This window comes from Phyllopteryx taeniolatus, chromosome 12 (genome assembly GCF_024500385.1).
Source record: "Phyllopteryx taeniolatus isolate TA_2022b chromosome 12, UOR_Ptae_1.2, whole genome shotgun sequence".
In the NCBI taxonomy this organism is placed as follows: Eukaryota; Metazoa; Chordata; class Actinopteri; order Syngnathiformes; family Syngnathidae; genus Phyllopteryx; species Phyllopteryx taeniolatus.
In genome coordinates this window covers 12,932,889-12,953,611 of record NC_084513.1, presented here as the reverse complement: position 1 = coordinate 12,953,611, position 20,723 = coordinate 12,932,889, and the positions used below count along the sequence as shown (strand labels likewise).

Below are 20,723 nucleotides of genomic sequence, written 5' to 3'. Positions count from 1 at the left end.
TGACTGTGAGTGCGAATGGTTGTTTGTTTCGATGTGCCCTGCGATTGGCTGGCAACCAGTTCAGGGTGTACCCCGCCTCCTGCCCGATGACAGCTGGGATAGGCTCCAGCACGCCCGCGACCCTAGTGAGGAGAAGCGGCTCAGAAAATGGATGGATGGACTTCCTGCCATCTAATACAAGACAATTTATGTTATGTCTGTCACTATGCCTCACTAGCATAAATAGATGAACAAAGATACATTATATCTTGTAAATAAACAATTTTTGGAGCAACTAAATAAAATTTGATAATTTCCCACAGCACACCTGAAGAGCACACTGACGTGCCCCGGCACACTGGTTGGGAATTACTGCTCTACACTATAACACTTACTGTATGAATGTTAAGCAACTGTTATCAGTATTACAAGTGTGCAATTCAAATGATCTCTTATTAAGATATAGGTGACCCACAGGTTTTCAAACTGGTGTCCATGGGTTCTGCAAATTATTTGCAATAATTTATGTTGTATCATTTTCTTTCAAAGTGTATACCTACTTATGGGGACCAGTGAGGCAATAAAAAAAACCATACTATAAACCAGTGATTCTCAAAGTGGTTTACTAGTACCACTAGTTGTATGTGCGAAAGAACCACTAAGTACAGTTTAGTTGTATTTCACATTATAGTACATTTGCATTTAATGGTTAAGAACTGTTTTTTATTTTTATTTTTCTTGAGCCACACTTTGATGTGCAATGCATTGTAATTCAATAATTTAGTTTTTTAATTGTCCTCTATCTAACAGCAGTGTTAATGTTCAAACTGTGAATATTGTTACAGTAGCTTACAATATTAAATATACTTTTAAGAACAACAAATATTTTGATGAACACTGAAGGCCTACTTCGCTACTGTATTTTATTATTAGTCATGATTGTGGCACTTGAAGAGCTAAGTATTTTTTTAGGTGGTACTTGGTGTAAAAAGTTTGAGAACCACTGTACTAAACCAAGTACTCCTCTCTATCTTCACTTTGGGCCAATTAAAAGCTCTGATATAACCGCAAGAGTCTCTCGCGAATCACTTGGTGTGCAGCATTTCGAGCTCACGACAATGGATAAAAATTTAACTACGTCAAGTGGTGCTAAAACCCAAACTAGGAAAAGTGATAAAATACTAATGTTAAGGTTAAAAGTTTTTTGTTTTTTTTTAAAAAATGTGTTAGGATTATGAGTGGCTTTTTTATAATCTTCGGCTGCTTCGCTGGCTGCAGCTCTCAAAACAGTTCCCTACGAAAGTCGGGAAACGTTCCACAACCACACCAGGGACTGTGACTCACCCGGATGTTGTGAAACCATGCTGCTCCTCCATGTGTCTGTTCATCTTCACAATGAACACTATATTTAGCCCGAACAGATTATCTAACATTTTTTGGGCCACGTATGTACACAACCACATTAACTGTGTGAGGGAACCTATGTAAAATGGACGTCATCATGCAAGATCCAGATCAAACCACCACTTTTAGAGCGCTTTTGTGACACGAGACATTCTTTGTTTCTTTTTAACAAAAACAACAAAATCTAATGACTTCATCAATAGCCCTGTCCATCTATCTATTAAAACTAGCAATTATGGTTAAATTGTGTTCGACTGATTTAAATAACAATGAAATAACGTCTCTCGTAATGAAATAACAATGTGATGATTTATTTAATTAAAAAAATTACATATTTTCTTCAGAAATATTCAACTTAAACACTGTACAAAGTAGCAGATTGGAATAAACCTAAAGGTCCCATATTTTACCAAACCATCTTTTTCTAGTATTTGGGATGATATTGGCTCCATGGTGCTTCAGTAAACATGTGAAATATGAATTAAAATCATCCATGCATTCCTGAGTTACAGATGTTTTTCTGCCGAGAGGCCTGAAAACAGGTCATTCGAATTTCTCGAGCTTATCTACGTCAATAACATAACAAACACGTGTGCTCTCACAAGTAGTGATGGGTAGGGTCTTCTACACGGAGGCAACCAATCAGAGGAAAGGGAGCTGTCTTAGTCAAATGTGGGCAAAGCACATACAAAACTGGTCAAACAGAAGTAGCTGTCAGAGGGGCCTTTTCTGGACACTCGTATAAAAAAACCCCAAGGTATTTGTTAAAAATGAAATTGACACTTTTATATTAAGTCTGTGTTAGAGAGTCACTTTATGGAGGCCTAAATAGCTAAAAAAATGGGACCTTTAAGTAGATTTTTCAGGAGTATTTATTTTTCTGGTGACTTTTTACTTATACTACTTACTTTTTAACACAAATATCTATCTATCAAATATCTGCTCCCCGGGCACTTCCGCTGCCCACTGGTCCAGTGTGTTGCAGTAACAAGTGTGTGTGTTCACTGTGATGGGCAAAATGCAGAGAACAAATTTTGTGTGCATCCATGCATGTTCATGACAATAAAGGTGATTCTTCTTCTAAAACTAAAAGCAGCTCCACTTCTCCTTTGGTGCTATCTGGTGGCAGTCTTGAGCTTGTAGACATGGCAGCAGACATTGGTGTTCTTTTGTTCAATATGAACAATTGTGTCCTTGTCAAATACCAGATCATGCCTGTAAGTCTGAAACCAAAGATGAAAGGTTCACCTCAATACACTGGCACATGAGCGTGTTGTTACTCACCTCATCCCATTTTTCCAACAGATCAACAGTCTTTAGTAACTGCCCACTCTGGTTGTCATGGAGTCGGACCTGAGCTCTTCCCTCCCCGTCTGCACCATTGGTGACCACCACTGCCAAAAGGTCCAGCTCGTCCTCATATACTACCATACGGAATGTCTGAAACATTTGTTACTTTTTTAGATTTTCTGTCTATATGATTTATTTCCTGGTAGCATGTGGTCCATTTGTTTCAGAAGCCAGTGCACACCAAAACACAGTGGGTGTATTCATTGTTTTTCAATGTGTACTGCTAAGGGTTTGGATGTGTGTTTAAAAATCACTTTATATTTCTGTGTTTTTGGGAACATGTTTGTTTGTGGTCCTGCAAGAATCAAAATAGTTTCATGTTGGTAAAGAGAAGATGTTAGTTTTTTCATGGAAAAAAACTCTTCATATTTGCTTAGAATAACCTTTCAAAGTCATAGGTAAGAATACTTTTTGTTTTTTTGACAAAAATAACCCTCATGAAAATCGGTTGAGAAATGAGCACGTTATACTTTAATTTCAGTATACAAACATGGCCTTTTATGGGAATGTTGCCTCCACCACATACCAGTATATTATTAAAGCACCTACAATGCTTTGTGTGAACCATGACAGTTTTTTAGAAAGCTAGCTTGTTAATGTATGGTTCATTGTCAGTAAATTGTCATTTTTGAGCATTAACATCATATTTTAAACATTTATTTCAGTGGGCAAATAAATGTTTTAAATGTAGCTTTTATATTTTTAACTATTTATGTTGTTGTTTATTTCAATAGTACAAATAAATGCTTGTCTTTTCATTAAAGTCTACCTGTTTTTGTTTTTTCCTTTGTTGCCCCCTAGAGAAAGCATGCCAATCATGTGGAGCGATACCAAAATTTCCTGATATGTATTTATTGGGTTGGAAATATCATTTACTTTTTACATATTTTGTACTTAAGTACATTTATAAGTGTGTACTTTTGTAGTTTTACTTAAGCAAGGGGGTTGCTTCAATACTTTGATGAGAGTTGTTTTTGTACAAGTATCAGTAAATTTACTTTCGTCACCTCTGGTGTTTGATCAAGGAAAATAATTAGATCGCCGACCAACAAGCAATAATTCCGGCTCCCACAAACTGGTTGTGTGTCCCTAAGGCACACAGATGAATCCCGTGATTTTAAGAAAGTGCTCCTCATTTCAACTAGTTATGTGTTTGAAAGAAACTTATCCACAGAATCAATAGATTCTATTCCAAACCACCACTGGCACCATAAAGAGCTGTCAAAGTATTTCAATGGAGAGTGTCGACCCACAAGGTTGCGATGGGTTAGACTACACTAGAATAGCCTTTATTGTCGTTGTGGTGCACGAGCAAATTGAGATGCTTCTCCTTGGTGTGACATAAAAAAAAGAGAGAAAGGAAAAAGATATTGTGCATATGAAAATAATACATGTATTTAATGTGTATATAATAATAAATAAATAATGTGCATGAGGCAGTAGAAGCAATTTAAAAAAAAATAGAAAAATAATAAGGTGACTTGGTAACACTTGTAAACATGCTGGTAATATGGCACTTGTATGTTATATTAATAATACACATGTATGTTATTCATATTATGAATAATGCGCTTGGAGTTATTGCACTTGGATAATGTAAGGAGGAGTCCAGAGGTGTGTAGTGTGGTGAATTACGTGGGGTTTTGATTATGGCTGTTAAGTCAGGTAATGACTTTTGGGAAGAAGTTGTTGCTGAGTCTGTGTGTTCCGAGAACATCCGTAAGGAGTTTGGCGAGAGGGAAACAACAGTTGGTGCAATCGTCTATGAATCCAAATTGCTATCAATTGCTGTATTTTCATACCTCCTGATCAGGGTCATCATCGAGCCGTTGGAATCTTCTCCTCACTGTGCGACCTGACGAGGTGACAGTGACTTGCGAGGTAGACTACAGTAGGTATATATAACAGAAACATAACATTATAAAAGATTAAAGAAACATAAGCGACACAAAAACATCCATCCATACCAAAGCATAACACTTACGATGTTGGGCTGATGAGTTGCCATTGAGAAATCTTTTACTACCTTTGATGGCAATCCACTGTTCAACTCACCAAGGATTTTTAGAATGCTGAGAGAAAAAAAATGCATTTACCAAAAACCACCAACAGCAGCTAAATGATCTTGATGATAAAGGAGGTACTGAGATTGTAATACAATTTGTTTTTACAAAGCTGTTGAGGTCTTTACAAAGACACCACAGTAATATTCTGTTTGAATGACACTATCAGAAATGTCTTAATTAAACAATGTATATTCTTGTTCTTGTAGTTTGCAGTGGTAGAGAACTGTAATGTCATACTGAGGGATCAAATGTTTATTTTAATGCATTAAGATGCCTAGGGGCTAAACCCGAGTAAAACATAATTTAGTTTAAATTATTACCTTTCTGATAAAGTTAATCACACATTATTGACGGTATACCTAATGTTGAAACATTATTCCTTTGTACTACTCACTTAATGGTGCTGGGCCCCACATGAATGATTCTTCCTGAGTCATCAGGATGGAAGAAAATTACGTCACTCTCTAGAGAGTAACACTTCATGTTCTGTATTCCATTTATGGCCTACATTGATTTAAAAAGAAATAAGACTTAGCTGGGGTACATTCTGAAGTGTACAGTGTAGCTCAGGGAGGAAAGTGCTTAAGAAGGTATCCAGAGCAGACACAAATAGAAAGAAGTGGAACAAAAGCAGCTTTTAGAAGAGGACTAAAACTGTCAAAAACAACTGTGCCCTCACCCCACTTAGGCTGACATTTCACTTTGTTGCTGACCAATTTACCACTGGTTTAGTACTGTGTTACATTCAACACACTTAAAACTCAAACTATCTGAATGTTACAATTTGTACATTATTTCGGTCATTCATGTCTAAATTTTCTTCCCGTTAAGAGTTTATTTTTTATACCATCGTGCCGTCTTTAAGTGAGCAGAAGTGGTGAGTCCCTTGATGACATTTTTGCGGTGGTGTGTGAATGTAGTGCCAAGGAAAGCCTCCAATCTGCACACCATTATTGGAGCAGGACACTTCGAAAAGCACAGGAGGGCAATCTATGTAATCAGAGCAGAAATTAAGCATTGTGACCCCAAATAAAAAGTCTTATTTCGAGGTCAAGAGTATTAATAAAATCTTTATCACAAACTGTATTATACGTACCTGTAATCTGGATATTTACCGGGATGCCAAATGGAACATCTCCCACTGTTTTGCCACTGAGAAGTGAACTTGCCTTTCCCAGCATTAATTTCTCCACCAAGTACTACACAAGAAAACACTTACTTGGTATTAGCAATTTAGTCAACCAAAAGGAAAGGACAGTTTACTCAAATAGTGGCTGGGTGTGTTTTTTCACTCTATTTTATAAATAAGGATGATGTAATTAATGTCATATGTTATACGGTAATTATTATATAATGATTCTGGTATATTGTGACTATTTATCAGCAACTGTACATGTGGACCAGAAAACATAAATAAATAATTAAAACACCACTGTGTTAATTTGGCAAACATGGTAGTATAGTACATGTCCTAATAATGGTAAATGCAGTACGGCTAAAATGGTGAATCAAATAACTCAAACAATTAGAGTTAAAAAAAAAAGTCAAAGCAAAATCTCTGCCTTGAAGCTCTGCAGCGATCATATTTCCACACAGACTAATGTTACTGCAGTCGCACGCACCACTCCTCTTACAAATAAATTGGCGCAATGTCGGCGAGCCAGGACAAAAGAGTGCGTAAAAGACAGAATGTCCAAAGTCTGGATTATTTCACACTTAAAAAAGAAGATAAAGTACAAGGTGTCTACTGCCAAGCATGTACCCACAACAGCACATCTACGCTAAAGGAGGCATTTGAAGTGAGGCAATTATGTATCCAAGTGGATGAGACAGCAGGCAATTCATTGAGGCATGGCATTTTATAGAGGCCATTATTTGAAGAAATACAGTAATTAAATGATTAACATTTAGTATGGCATGGAAGATACACACCTTTTGCACAATGTGCTCAAAGCTAAACAGCTTCACTGCCTTGCTATAGGAAACAGCCAGAACACCTTGAGATAAAACAACATCAGTAAAGCCGCTCCCGAATACCTGCAAGATTTAAATGGATCTCCTCATACCAAATCCCTGCTATATGCAAAGCACGTTACAAGGATAAACGTACAAACCTGTTTGTTGACTTCCATCATGCCCACAATTTGTAAGGGGAAAACTTGGAATATGGCCAGATGAATCACTGTATTCTGTGTGATACCAGCCTGGTAAAATAAGAATAAAAATAAACAAATTAGTCCCGTGATTCACCCTGGGCTTTCTTGTCATTGCTGCACTTCCTGATATTTAGTTTTAGATGCTCAATGGACATTTGACACACCTGTACCATTTGATGAGATGAAATATAAATAGTTCAACAACCTAATTACTTACGGAATTATACTTGGCAGTTGTACACAACCATACTACATTTTACGGAGAGGTATTTCTGATATTTTGGCAATGTCAAAAATGTTAAATTAGGTAACTTAAGTGTTTCAAACACCTCATGATACAATCAATTCATTCATACCTGTCGTGCTAGGGGTGTGGCTTTGCTTTGAACAGATTTAACATAAAATATCTCTTGAGAAATATCCCAGGTTAGATACCTGAAAAAAAATGCAAAACAGATACTTTGTTTAAAAAAAAAAACCTACAAAATGCTAAATGTTTTCCATTTACCTGAACTTGTGTTTTGAAGAGAGGAAAACTCCTTCCAACTCCTGTCCCGTTGAGTCTGATAAGCGATACAACCAATTATTGGCTGTCAAAAACAAAAGGCTGGGCTTGTGATCAGAAGGAGAGTCCAATGTGGTTTCCTGCCAACAAAAAGATTCACACTTATGGTCATCATAAAGGTATAGATGTAAGAAGATAATGTTTTTGGCGTGACTTACAAGTGGGCTCTGACACAGCAAGGTATCTTCAAACTTATCAATTTTAGATCGTTTAGGCAAACTGTAGAGAGCATGGGGCTTGGAATGAATACTGAAAGGTTCATCAGAAAGTTATAATACTGTTGTTAATTCACAATGACTTCAGCCTTTAGCATCCATTTAGACACAAGACAAAATGTGCAAAAATTATGCACAACTTAAATGATCCTGATAATATACAACCCCAATTCCAATGAAGTTGGGACGTTGTGTTAAACATAAATAAAAACAGAATACAATGATTTGCAAATCATGTTCAACCTATATTTAATTGAATATACTACAAAGACAAGATCTTTAATGTTCAAACTGATAAACTTTATTGTTTTTAGCAAATAATCATTTACTTAGAATTTTATGGCTGCAACACGTTCCAAAAAAGCTGGGACAGAGTCATGTTTACCACTGTGTTACATCACCTTTTTTTTTAACAACATTCAATAAACATTTGGGAACTGAGGACACTAATTGTTGAAGCTTTGTAGGTAGAATTCTTTCCCCTTTTTGCTTGATGTACAGCTTCAGCTGTTCAACAGTCCAGAGTCTCCGTTGTCATATTTTACGCTTCATAATGCGCCACACAGTTTCAGTGGGTGACAGGTCTGGACTGCAGGCAGGCCAGTCTAGTACCCGCACTCTTTTACTACGAAGCCACACTGTTGTAACACGTGCAGAATGTGGTTTGGCATTGCCTTGCTGAAATAAGCAGGGGCGTCCATGAAAAAGACATTGCTTGGATGGCAGCATTTGTTTCTCCAAAACCTGTATGTACCTTTCAGCATTAATGGTGCCTTCACAGATGTGTAAGTTACCCGTGGCATTGGCACTAACACAGCCCCATACCATCACAGATGCTGGCTTTTGAACTTTACGCCCATAACAGTCTGGATGGTTCTTTTCCTCTTTGTCCGGGAGGACACGACGTCCACAATTTCCAAAAACAATGTGAAATGTGGACTCGTCGGACCACAGAACAGATTTCCACTTTGCATCAGTCCATCTTAGATGAGCTTGGGCCCAGAGAAGCCGGCGGCGTTTCTGGGTGTTGTTGATAAATGCCTTTTGCATAGTAGATTTTCAAGTTGCACTTACCGATGTAGCGCCAAACTGTATTTACAGACATTGATTTTCAGAAGTGTTCCTGAGCCCTTGTGGTGATATCCTTTACATATTGATGTCGGTTTTTGATGCAGTGCCGCCTGAGGGATCGAAGGTCACGGGCATTCAATGTTGGTTTTCGGCCTTGCCGCTTACATGCGGTGATTTCTCCAGATTCTCAACCTTTTGATTATATTATGGACCGTAGATGATGAAATCCCTAAATTCCTTGCAATTGTACGTTGCGGAACATTGTCCTTAAACTGTTCGACTATTTTCTCACGCACTTGTTCACAAAGAGGTGTACCTCGGCCCATCTTTGCTTGTGAATGACTGAGCAATTCAGGGAAGCTCCTTTTATACCCAATCATGGCACCCACCTGTTCCCAATTAGCCTGTTCACCCATGGGATGTTCCAAACAGGTGTTAGATGAGCATTCCTTAACTTTCTCAGTCTTTTTTGCCACCTGTCCCAGCTTTTTTGGAACGTGTTCCAGCCATAAAATTCTAAGTTAATGATTATTTGCTAAAAACAATAAAGTTAATCAGTTTGAACATTAAATATCTTGTCTTTGTGGTGTATTCAATTAAATATAGGTTGAACATGATTTGCAAATCATTGTATTCTGTTTCTATTTGTTTAACACAACGTCCCAACTTCATTGGAATTGGGGTTGTACAAACTATATATTCATGGCATACCCACATTTGGAGTTGAAGTGTATTTTAATTGTTAAATGGGTATCTCTAGCTGGAAAGTGGCAATGAGAACTATTCAATTTTTGTAATTTTTTAATTTTGAAAATTATTTCGATGTGAAAATTTTGAGAAGCAATCTTTTGCATTATTCCAAAGGAGCATGGTAAACATGTAGCATGAAACCTTTGAATGAACTTCAAAATTATAACATTGGATATGCCTTTATAAGTTTGGCAATAGAACTTTGTGTCTCAATGTAAAACATATTCACCATCGGCCCTAAGATATCATTCAACATCAATCCATCCATTTTCTATACCGTTTATCCTCATTAGGGTCCCAGATGTGCTGGAGCTTATCCGAGTTGACACCCTGGACTGGGTGCCAGCCAATTGCAGGGCACATATAGACAAACAAGCAATATTTTTGGAATGTGGGAGGAAGCACGTGTTCCCAGAGAAAACCCATGCAAGCATGGGGATAACATGCAAACTCAATACAGGAAGGCTGGAGCCGAAGTTCAAACCCCCAAACCCAGAACTGTGAGGGAGCTGTGCTAACCACCAGATCACAATGCTGCCATTCAACAAACAAACAAACAAAAAACAACATTTGGCTATGTAAGACTAATTTTAACTGTAAATATTCAGCCACATATATTATATATACTTGAAATGTCATGATAGAAGATAGTATGGCCACTATTAATACCATGAGTTAATTGGAATCACATTTGTGCCAGCAACACTTTGGGTGAATCATCATGTACTTGTCCTACAGTACTACATATTGAAAAGATAATTCATTTTCACTCACCAGCTGTAGCACTTCAGGTAGTTATCTAGGTAGATCTTACCATTTTCATACATTATTGTGGATTTTGAGGTCTTGCTCCACACTTTATAGAAATCCCTATTGTCCTGAATTATAACAATAGATAAAAATGAATTAAACATAAATGGAAACCCCAGCCATGTTTAAGTAGTATTGTGCTTTCACTTACTTCTAGAAGGATGCCCCTTAGGACCTTTATATTGAGCCTAGTTAGAGTCCCACCATCTCTGATACCTCTTCCCCTCCAGCTTAGCACTTCAGCAGCGTTCACGTTGCTTTTTCTCCAGTAAAGCGCCATCATCTGGTGGCATTTCTCTCAACCTTTCAAGAGAGCATCTGCAAGAAAACAATAAACGATTAAATGACATGGCAAATGTAAAAAATACTAGTACATTTCCATCTAAAAAGATAAAAAGAAATTAGAACAAGTCAGTGCACCTTGAATGTATAGTTAATGTTCATTACTGAATTCATAACATACAGCCCCTAATAGCTCCTTCTTCCCTTTGCATTGTAACCTTTGAAAGCAGTCAACACAACAACCACACAGCATTCGTCACACTGAGTGGACACCTAAGCTATGTTAAGTGCTCTCTAAACACAGCAATACAATTTTACAATTACTGTACTTTTTTAACCATAGTGTTAACCCTCAGGTGTTGTTCAATTTAACGATCCTTTCAGCTAGCCAATTTTGGCCATGAAGAAGCACACAGTACATAGTCAGAGAGCATCTGTAATTATTTTTAAGAGTGTACATCTCTCACTGCAGACGGTATTTAACAAACATCAAGTCTTATCATTAGTTTAAAATATGTTTCAATCAAAAACAATTATTTGTTTTTAGAAATGTGTGTAATTTGCTATTGTGATGGATAGGCTGACATATGATATTAGACTGGAATGCCCATGGACCAAGATGTTTGCAGATGACAGTGTGATCTGCAGTGAAAACAGGGAGCATGTGGAGGAACAGTTAGAAAGGTGGAGGCATGTACTGGAAAGGAGAGGAATGAAGATTAGCTGGAATAAGACAGACTATATGTGCATTAATGAGAGGGATGAAGTGGGAAGAGTGAAGCTACAGAGAGAAGAGAGAGCCAGGGTGGAGGACTTTAAATACTCGGGGTTAACAGTCCACAGCAATGATGAGTGTGATAAGGAAGAGAAGAAATGGGTCCAAGCAGGTTGGAATGGGTGAAGGAAGATGTCAGGTGTGTTATGTGACAGAAGAGTCTGCTAGGATGAAGGGCAAAGTTTATAAGACCGTGGTGAGGCCAGCCATGATGTCCGGGTTAGAGACAGTGGCACTGAAAAACAACAGGAAGCAGAGCTGGAGGTGGCAGAAATGAAGATGTTGAGGTTATATCTCGGAGTGACCAGGTTGGATAGGATTAGAAATGAGCTCATCAGAGGGACAGCCAAGGTTAGATGTTTTGGAGGCAAAGTTAGAGAGAGCAGACTTCAATGGTTTGGACACATCCAGAAGAGATAGAGAGTTAGTATTGGTAGAAGGATGATGAGAATGGAGCTGCCAGGAGAGAGAGCTCGAGGAAGACCAAAGAGAAGGTTGATAGATGTTGTGAGGGAATAAGACATGAGGGCAATTGGTGTTAGAGAGGAGGATGCAGGAGTTGGGCTGAAATGGAAAAGACTGACGTGCTGTGGCGACCCCTAACGGGACAAGCCGAAACGAAAAGAAGATCCATCAATTTTAAAAAATTAACCATTCAAATTCCAGTTTGTTTGCACAATGAGCAGGTTGTGTAACACCCTTTAAAAAAAATACATTTTAATCTTCAGTGTTTACCAGTACCACCTTTTTAATAGTACTGTACAATCTTCCTACAGCCAGCAGAGGGAGCTTCAACTGTAATTAAATTGAAATGTAATATAGTATTCTTCTTGGTCAGCAGACGTGTTCCACTTCTTCAAATCAAAACTTCGTCATTCATTTACTCCATTGGAATGCATTTAGGTAGTAAATGCCTGTTTCAGAAATTAAGAACATGAAATTGCATGAAATTCCTGAAACCAATTTAACCAAATTGGACGATTCAATCCAGTAAATAATAAACAAGGAATTACCGGTTGAAATGTAGTTTGAACTGGTTTGAGCTAGCTAAAAGTGGCCACGATGGAGACAAAAGGTCCAATCTGTACAGTATACTATTCACATATTTAAAGAGCTGAAGTTTTTGGTGAAAAAAAAACTGACAAATATCCACACACTTGGGAATTTTCATTATACTTGCAACAAAACTGCTATAAAAAAAAAAGGTCACCGCGTAGAGCCCAGAGGGTTAGAAAGTCAATATACTACAAAACTGCTATTGCCAGGAATATAAACTAGTATTAAAAAAATGTACAAACATGCATAAGCAAAAAATGAAAAATGTATTTACGGAAAAATAACAAAAGTAACAATACATTTTGTGTCAAATCATGGGAAACGTCTCCAGTAGATTTGTTTTCACAGCCTTCTTATTTTACTAAATAAGTAAGGTGCAGAAATGTGGTATTTTCCACAGAACAAAATAAGTCGTACAAAAAAGAACTGTACGTTGTGTCTTACAAAATGTACCCGACTACATTTTGACCCACATTGTTGCATTACGTCAAAACCCGTCGACACGCTCACACAAAAGAGACCGAGTACGCATGCGTGAAGGGGAATGCTCCAGTTTATGGCTACAACACGACCAAACCGGGTGATTATAGTCTTGTTTTTTAGTTTAATAACCGATTCTGTTCAGAAGATCCTGGGTCTGAGAACTCTCTTGTCGAATCTCAAATGTATCTAAGTTAAGTTAGCGATGTTAGCGAAAGAGTTATCACCAGGGTATCATATCGTACTCAATCGGGTAGATCTTATACAAAGGGCTATTTTATCTCATTTATTAGCCTAGTCTTGCAAGAGAGATACAAACAATAAATTACACTGAATAGATAAACTTGGAGTTGTAGTTGTTTTACCGTCGGATCGTTGGATGAATGTTTACTGAGCCTTCTTGGTTCTGTTTTGGAAGCCTGTCTTCTTCTTGTTGACGTTTTCCACGCACGGTGACTGTTACTCAACAGTGTCAATTCTCACTACTGACACCGACTGGAAGGGAGTGTAACAGCATAAATCAAGACGCGTCAGGATCTAACTCGCACAGTACACCTGCACAAATAAGTTACCAACACGGGTGTTGTATATTGACTAATAATTCATTTGACTCTTTACTTTTGTATGTAGTACGTTTCACACTCTGTACTTTTGTTTTTACTTTTAATGAAGTACAGGAGTTTAATCTACTGTCCGCAGTCTTTTTACACGAATATCTGTACTTATACTTACGTACAGTGGGAGTACTTTTTCCATCTCCTTTTATGCTATCAGAACACCGTGTTCCCATAGCTTTGCTAAAGGGGTGAACTGAATAACAAAAAAATGCTAAAAAATATATACTTTACTTGCATGTATTTTTTTTCAGATTAGACAGAGAATTTATGAAAGCAAGAACCTGGTGGGTTTTTTTTTTTAGGCTGGCACAAGACACAAGGCATTCGCCACGAGTCATTCTTGAAACCGACAAGATCAAACAATTCTCTTAAATAAGGCCATAGCTGGGGAATATCTCGCTTCTCCAAATCTGTTGCATCATCGTTGTTAAGACTCCATAGTTCCTGTTCCTCCATGCAGCTGCTGTCCCTATTTTCGCAATCTTGATCTCAGTCAATCAAGATGTCAATCGCGGTTGGCTTTAGCTCTCTATTTACCTCTTTTTTTTTTTGTACATCATTACTTCCCAACACTGCAAATAGTAGACTATTACACTGACTAATTTTGTGGGGCAAATATGTTATTTAATATAGCCGCCTGTTTTCAGAGTATAAATGCATCAATTTCGGAGCCTCTATTTAAGCACACTGGAAAAAGTCTTCAGCAGAGTATCTACAAGATTGAAGAGCACAGAAAGAAGACCTTCGGCTCCGTTGGGTTCAAGAATTCTCACCAATCCTGATGACGTCTTTAAGCACAATATGTGGTCAGTGCTTCATTGGACTAATGTGATCCAACATCCTAAAAATATATTTGTGTATTTATTCTATTGAGGAAGTGTGACTTTAGTTCAACCTTTAAATCCAATATATTTTGTAAAATGTGTTTTCCTTTAAATTTATCATTGTTTTCCTAATGTTTAGGGATCATGTGCAGTGGACAGACGAGGACAAAGAAAACGCACTGTTAAAAGCTGTTGAAAACTCCAAGGTGCACATTCCGTTAAGGGAACAAGGCAAGATTGTGTTTAAATTTGAATTGCAAAGCCATTACCTTGCAAATTGATTTGTGAAATATGACATTATTCATAAATGTCTTGTCCACAGGCAAATTTGATACAGAAGCTTGCCACTACTGGGATAAGTTTTATGAGCAACACAAGGATAAATTCTTCAAAGATCGCAAGTGGCTGCTTCTGGAATTCCCAGAACTGCTTCCGTCAGATTCAAAAAGCCAAGCCGGAAATAGCGAGAGCAGCTTCAACGGGGAGATGGATTGCAGACGTCAGCAACAGAGCAGCTACACGCTCTTTGACTGTACCTCAAGACATCAGCACCCATGTCAAGATGCAGAACTGGAAACAAATGAAGCAGCCATGTGGGTTTCTGACCCTGGACAAGACGCCTCTTTCAGGATATTGGAGGTTTTGCAAAATATTATTTTGTGTGTATTCTGAATTTGATGTGTTTTATGGTGGCACGTCGCACATTAGCTTTACTCTATTGAGATCGGGGGTTCGAATCCGGGGTCTGGTCTTCCTGTGTGGAGTTTGCATGTTCAGTTGCAGATTCAGATTCTGAAAAAGTTATTTCATCCATCCATCTATTTACCATACCGCTTATCCTCACTCGGGTCGCGGGTGCGCTGGCGCCCCAAAACATGCATGTTAGGTTTATTGAAGACTGTAAATTGTCCATAGGTGTGAATGTCAGTGTAAATTGTTCGTTGTCAAAACTGTGCCTTGCAATTGGCCGGCGATCAGTCCAGGGTGTACCCTGCCATTCACTAATGTAAGCTGGCATAGCCTCCAGATCGTCCGTGACCCGAATGAGGGTAAGCAGTAAAGAAAATAGATAAATGTTTTTTACGACCTGGTATACAAGTTAAACTAAGAAAATTAGTGAATTGAAGATCACAATGTTAAATATGCAGTTTATATAACATACTGTACATCTTTACAGGTTGGGTGTGGAGTTGGCAACAGTGTATTTCCTATTATTAATAACATCAAGTAAGTGTCACGTGAAATAATACCAGTCTACTTTGCTTTAACCTCTTCACAAGGTTTTGTGTTTTAAATAACATTCCAGGTCTCATATTTGCATCGTGACATCTTGTGAGCATATTATTGTTGTATGTTAACTTTTTTGTTCACAGGGGAAACGATGCATTTTTATACTGTTGTGACTTCTCTCCATGTGCTATTCAACTGTTGAAGGTAAGAAGAATGTTACATTTACATACTGGAGTAATATTTTGAATGTACAGTATCTATTTAACTTGTTCACTTGTCTGCACTCAGTTGTGATGAAGGGTGTTCTTAATACAGTATAGTTCTTCGATTAATGCCATACTGTCTAGAATTAGATTTTGGACAGTAATGAACATTGGAGTTGATGTTCTCTTGTTGCTGTGTAAGCAGTTCTCTGAAAGCTGTTTGAGACATGCCTTGGGAAAGACAACTCTCAGAACATCACTGATTTTGTTCCCCTCTCACAGAGCCATCCCGACTATGACCACTCTTTGTGCCATGCGTTTGTGCATGATATTTGTGAGGAAGAGGGCTCTCTTCCCTTTCCTCCACAGAGTCTGGATGTTATTCTTGCAGTTTTTGTGCTCTCCTCCATTCATCCAGACAGGTGGGTGACGTTTACTGCAAAAACAGAGCAGCGTTTGCTACTTTATTACTTCAGACTACATACTTCCAAAAACCCACCAAAGGCATTGTCAGAATGTTAATCTTTGATTGAATGCATATTGTAAAGTATTTTTAAGTTATAGCAACAGTATAGTAACACCATTGGGGAGTATATACTTCAACTAAGGTCCCTTTAGCAATTCCTTTGAGGCCAATGTGTTGCAGTACTAACTGCGTAACTACAAGTACAGCGGTGCCTTGAGATACTCTGGAATAGCATACTTTATAAAACAATATAATAACATAATTAAATATGATGTAAAGAATTCAACAGTTTGTGCATCATGATTAATTCATTGCGGCTCCTTCTGGTGTGCTCGACTTGGCCATCAAGGGCAATATAATAAAGTCATGCGGACAAATGAAGCGTTTCACTCCACTACTACAAGTGAATTGGTAATCTGCAGTAATATGCAAAAAAAATAAAGAATACATGCCAAGGCTGCCCTTTGTCACCAATTCTGTTCATAACTTTTATGGACAGAATTTCAAGGCGCAGCCAAGGCGTAGAGGAGGTTCGGTTTGGTGACCTCAGTATTGCGGCTCTGCTTTTTGCAGATGATGTGGTTCTGCTGGCTTCATCAAGCCGTGATCTCCAACTCTCACTGGAACGGTTCGCAGCTGAGTGTGAATCAGCTGGGATGAGAATCAGCACCTCCAAATCTGAGACCATAGTCCTCAGTCGGAAAAGGGTGGCGTGCCCTCTCCAGATCGGGGATGAGATCCTGCCCCAAGTGGAGGAGTTCAAGTATCTTGGGGTCTTGTTCACGAGTGAGGGAAGAATGGAACGGGAGATCGACAGGCGGATCGGTGCAGCGTCTGCAGTGATGCGGACTTTGTATCGATCCGTTGTGGTTAAGAAGGAGCTAAGCCGAAAGGCGAAGCTCTCAATTTCCCGGTCGATCTACGTTCCTACCTTCACCTATGGTCACGAGCTGTGGGTCGAACAAGATCCCGGATACTAGCGGCCGAAATGAGTTTCCCCTGCAGGGTGTCGGGCTCTCCCGGTGAGAAGCTCGGTCATCCGGGAGGATCTCAGAGTAGAGCCACTGCACCTCCACATCGAGAGGAGCCAGATGAGGTGGCTGGGGCATCTGATTCGGATGCCTCCCGGACGCTTCCCTGGTGAGGTGTTCCGGGCACGTCCCACCGTTAGGAGACCCCGGGGACGACCCAGGACACGCTGGAGAGACTACGTCTCTCGGCTGCCCTGTGAACGCCTCGGGATCCCCCCGGAAGAGCTGGATGAAGTGGCTGGGGAGAGGGAAGTCTGGGCGTCCCTGCTAAAGCTACTGCCCCCGCGACCCGACTTCGGATGAGCGGTAGAAAATGGATGGATGGATGCTCTCTAGAATTGGTGTTTGGTTGATGTAGTCATTGATCACAACATTATGAACACGTGAAAAATGTAATGAAATCCAATTCCGTGCTGTAGCGAATATTCTGTCTGTTTTGACTGACATTGTCATAGGGGTATTAATATAATACTGTATGCTTATTTCTGTGTATATATTGTTGCTATTGTTGTGGTTAATACGGTGACAGTTCCAGTAAATGAGATTTGATTTACAGGATGCAAGGAGTTGTCAACAACCTATCCTCCTACCTGAAATTTGGAGGGACTTTCCTCTTTCGTGATTATGGGAGATATGACTTCTCACAACTCAGGTTTAAGAAGGGTAAGTCATGGATTCGTTGGAGACACTTTCTTATGACAGTCTCCTTTATATAATGTCTTGTCTGGATGTAGTCTATTAATGGGTATATTTCTTTTCGCAATCAGGTCGGTGCTTGTCAGACAATTTCTATGCGCGAGGAGATGGCACGTGCGTTTATTTTTTTACAAAAGGTATATAAAACTCCATTAATCTGCTGACTGAAGCAATCTTTGTTGTTTAAATAATTTAATGCACTAAATATGTACATCATATAAGACTACAGCCGTGTTTACTGACTGTGTTTCATCTCCACAGATGAAGTTCGTAATTTATTTTCCAATGCTGGATTGGAAGAAGTTCAGAATCTTGAAGATCGACGACTTCAAGTTAACAGAGGGAAAAAAGTGTCAATGCACCGGGTATGGATGCAGAGCAAGTATAGGAAATCATATCCATTTTCACTCTGTTAACACCCCACCATTCACCTGTTTGTGTATGCATGTGTACTATTATGTCATTTGGAGCTTTTATTTTTGACATAATCTGACACGGCGGCGGACTGGTTAGAAGATCTCCCTCACAGTTGTGAGAACCGGGGTTCAAATGTCGGCACCGCCTGTGTGGAGTTTGCAAGTTCTCCCCGTGCCTGCGTGTGTTTTCTCCGGGCACTCCGGTTTCCTCCCACATCCTAAAAACATGCATGAATTGGAGACTCTAAATTGCCCGTAGGTGTTAATGTGAGTGCGAATGGTTGTTTGTTTATATGTGCCCTGCGATTGGCTGGCGACCAGTTCAGGGTGTACCCCGCCTCTCGCCATGAGATAGCTGGGATAGGCTCCAGCACGCCCGCGACCCAAGTGAGGATAAGCGGAATGGAAGATGGATGGATAATCTGACAGTCTGTACAGTTTTTTGTTGTTTTTTTAAAACACATTTTGATATTAAACATGCCAAATGCAACTCTGTGGTGGTTATTTTATGAGTGGATCAGTGGAATAAAAAAAAAAAAAGCACATTTTAATGTAGTGTATTATACATTCAAATCCCTCTGTTAAAGAAAAATATACATATAGTAGGCGGCACGGTGGCCGACTGGTTAGCGCGTCAGCCTCACAGTTCTGAGGACCCGGGTTCAATCCCTGGCCCCGCCTGTGTGGAGTTTGCATGTTCTCCCCGTGCCTGCGTGGGTTTTCTCCGGGCACTCCGGTTTCCTCCCACATCCCAAAAACATGCATGAATTGGAGACTCTAAATTGCCCGTAGGCATGACTGTGAGTGCGAATGGTTGTTTGTTCCTATGTGCCCTGCGATTGGCTGGCAACCAGTTCAGGGTGTACCCTGCCTCCTGCCCGATGACAGCTGGGATACGCTCCAGCACGCCCGCGACCCTAGTGAGGAGAAGCGGCTCAGAAAATGGATGGATGGATACATATAGTATATAGAAAACAAAAACAAATGTTGGATAGATGTTAGTCTGCTTCCTTTGTTTATCCAAGTTTCTATACCACTTTTCCTCATTAGGGTTGCAAATAAATTTGAGCCGATGCCAGCTGACTTTGGGTGAGAGGCGGGTACACCGTGGACTGGTCACCATCCCGTCACTGGGCACATATAGACAAACAACCATTAACACCTACGGACAATACATGCTTGTTTTTGGGATTTGGGAGGAAGCCAGAGTATCTGGAGAAAACCCACGCAAGCGTAGGAAGAACACGCAAACTCCACACAGCAAAGCCAGAGCCAAGATTCGAACCCCGAACCTCAGAACTGTGTGAGGCAGACACCACCAAACAAAATATGACCAAAATATTATTAGCATAATTATGATGATTGACTTAGGAGGAAATCTGGTCCTATTTAGTTGAAACACAAAGCTATTATTCTTTTGTATGAATGGCAACAGAAGGAGACACAGATGAATTGTACTTTCTTCCATTTAGTGGAAGTGCATTTAAGTGTTGTGTCTATCACTACTGTATATGCCGCTAGAATTGATAAATGAACGGATACATTATTTGTAGGAAATAAACAATACTTTATTTAATAATGCCTTTTCCCACGTGTTTGGGAGATTCTGTTATGGTCCAATGAAACCAAGACTGAACATTTTGGCCATAATTTTTTAAGCATGGTGGCAGCCATCATACTTTGGAGCTGTTTTTCTTCTGCTGGAACTGGGGTTGTAAACAAGGTGGAGGGAATTATGAACACTTCGGAATAGCAGTTAGAGTTAGCACAAAACCTTTAGGCTTCTGGTATAAAACAAAATAAATATCTGGAAAGGCCTACTAGAACAGCTGGGGGGTAATCAGAGGCACGATAAATAGTGGCAGGTGTGTGTTGAGTCCTATTTAACATGAGTTTGTATGTGACTGGTAATTTCTGAATACAGCCACAACCCCATTTTTACGGGTGTACACAGTTGTGCAACCACATTATCTCAGTTGTTTATTTTTATTTCCTCTCAAAAAGATATAAAAAATAGAAATTGAGTTGTACAGGTTATAGGTTACATTAATGGTGGATAAAGTTTTGAAATTATTTACAGTATCTTAGTCTCATGACTAATACCACAAAACCTGACATTTTACCAGGGGTGTGTAGACTTTTTGTATCATGTACTATTAGACTTGCCAATAAAACAAATGTAGAAAACATGTTTTTTATTTATTAATAGTTTTTTAGTGTAACCTAGTCGTTTAATCGTTTTGCACACCACCTGTGGGCATTTTGCCAATGAAAAAAAGTC

The 20,723-nt window shown here is 39.1% G+C and overlaps 3 protein-coding genes across 8 annotated transcripts in view; 2 read left to right on the top strand and 1 right to left on the bottom strand.

Moving 5' to 3' along the window:
- Positions 1–1,673: 1,673 nt before the first annotated feature.
- dcaf17 (ddb1 and cul4 associated factor 17) lies at positions 1,674–13,435 on the bottom strand. Of its 2 annotated transcripts, none has more exons than XM_061793370.1 (15): positions 13,325–13,435; positions 10,518–10,684; positions 10,331–10,434; positions 7,679–7,769; positions 7,464–7,600; positions 7,312–7,390; positions 6,914–7,003; positions 6,732–6,836; positions 5,896–5,998; positions 5,647–5,789; positions 5,194–5,303; positions 4,718–4,805; positions 4,536–4,619; positions 2,668–2,823; positions 1,674–2,606 (listed from the first exon to the last, which is right to left on the bottom strand). In XM_061793370.1, exons 2-15 carry the CDS (start codon positions 10,647–10,649, stop codon positions 2,499–2,501), a joined length of 1,530 nt encoding a protein of 509 aa, XP_061649354.1. In that variant the 5' UTR covers positions 10,650–10,684; positions 13,325–13,435; the 3' UTR covers positions 1,674–2,498. The 2 variants fall into 2 exon arrangements, with proteins under 2 accessions (XP_061649354.1, XP_061649355.1); XM_061793371.1 differs by having other exon boundaries at positions 5,647–5,765.
- Positions 12,979–20,695, top strand: mettl8 (methyltransferase 8, methylcytidine). 5 transcript variants are annotated; one of them, XM_061793372.1, is made up of 9 exons: positions 13,066–14,382; positions 14,540–14,631; positions 14,723–15,039; positions 15,578–15,627; positions 15,774–15,834; positions 16,116–16,255; positions 17,887–17,993; positions 18,098–18,163; positions 18,288–20,695. In XM_061793372.1, exons 1-9 carry the CDS (start codon positions 14,231–14,233, stop codon positions 18,440–18,442), a joined length of 1,140 nt encoding a protein of 379 aa, XP_061649356.1. In that variant the 5' UTR covers positions 13,066–14,230; the 3' UTR covers positions 18,443–20,695. The 5 variants fall into 5 exon arrangements, 2 of the variants coding, with proteins under 2 accessions (XP_061649356.1, XP_061649357.1); XR_009791238.1 differs by lacking the exons at positions 15,774–15,834; positions 18,288–20,695 and adding an exon at positions 12,979–13,059 and having other exon boundaries at positions 14,224–14,382; positions 16,873–17,993; positions 18,098–18,139; XR_009791239.1 differs by lacking the exons at positions 15,774–15,834; positions 18,288–20,695 and adding an exon at positions 16,873–17,636 and having other exon boundaries at positions 18,098–18,119.
- tlk1a (tousled-like kinase 1a) overlaps positions 18,304–20,723 on the top strand; it is a 24,167-nt gene continuing 21,747 nt past the window's right edge. Inside the window, exon 1 of the mRNA XM_061793367.1 lies at positions 18,304–18,391. The gene's annotated coding sequence lies outside the window, so the exon portion shown is untranslated. The remainder of the gene's footprint in view (positions 18,392–20,723) is intronic.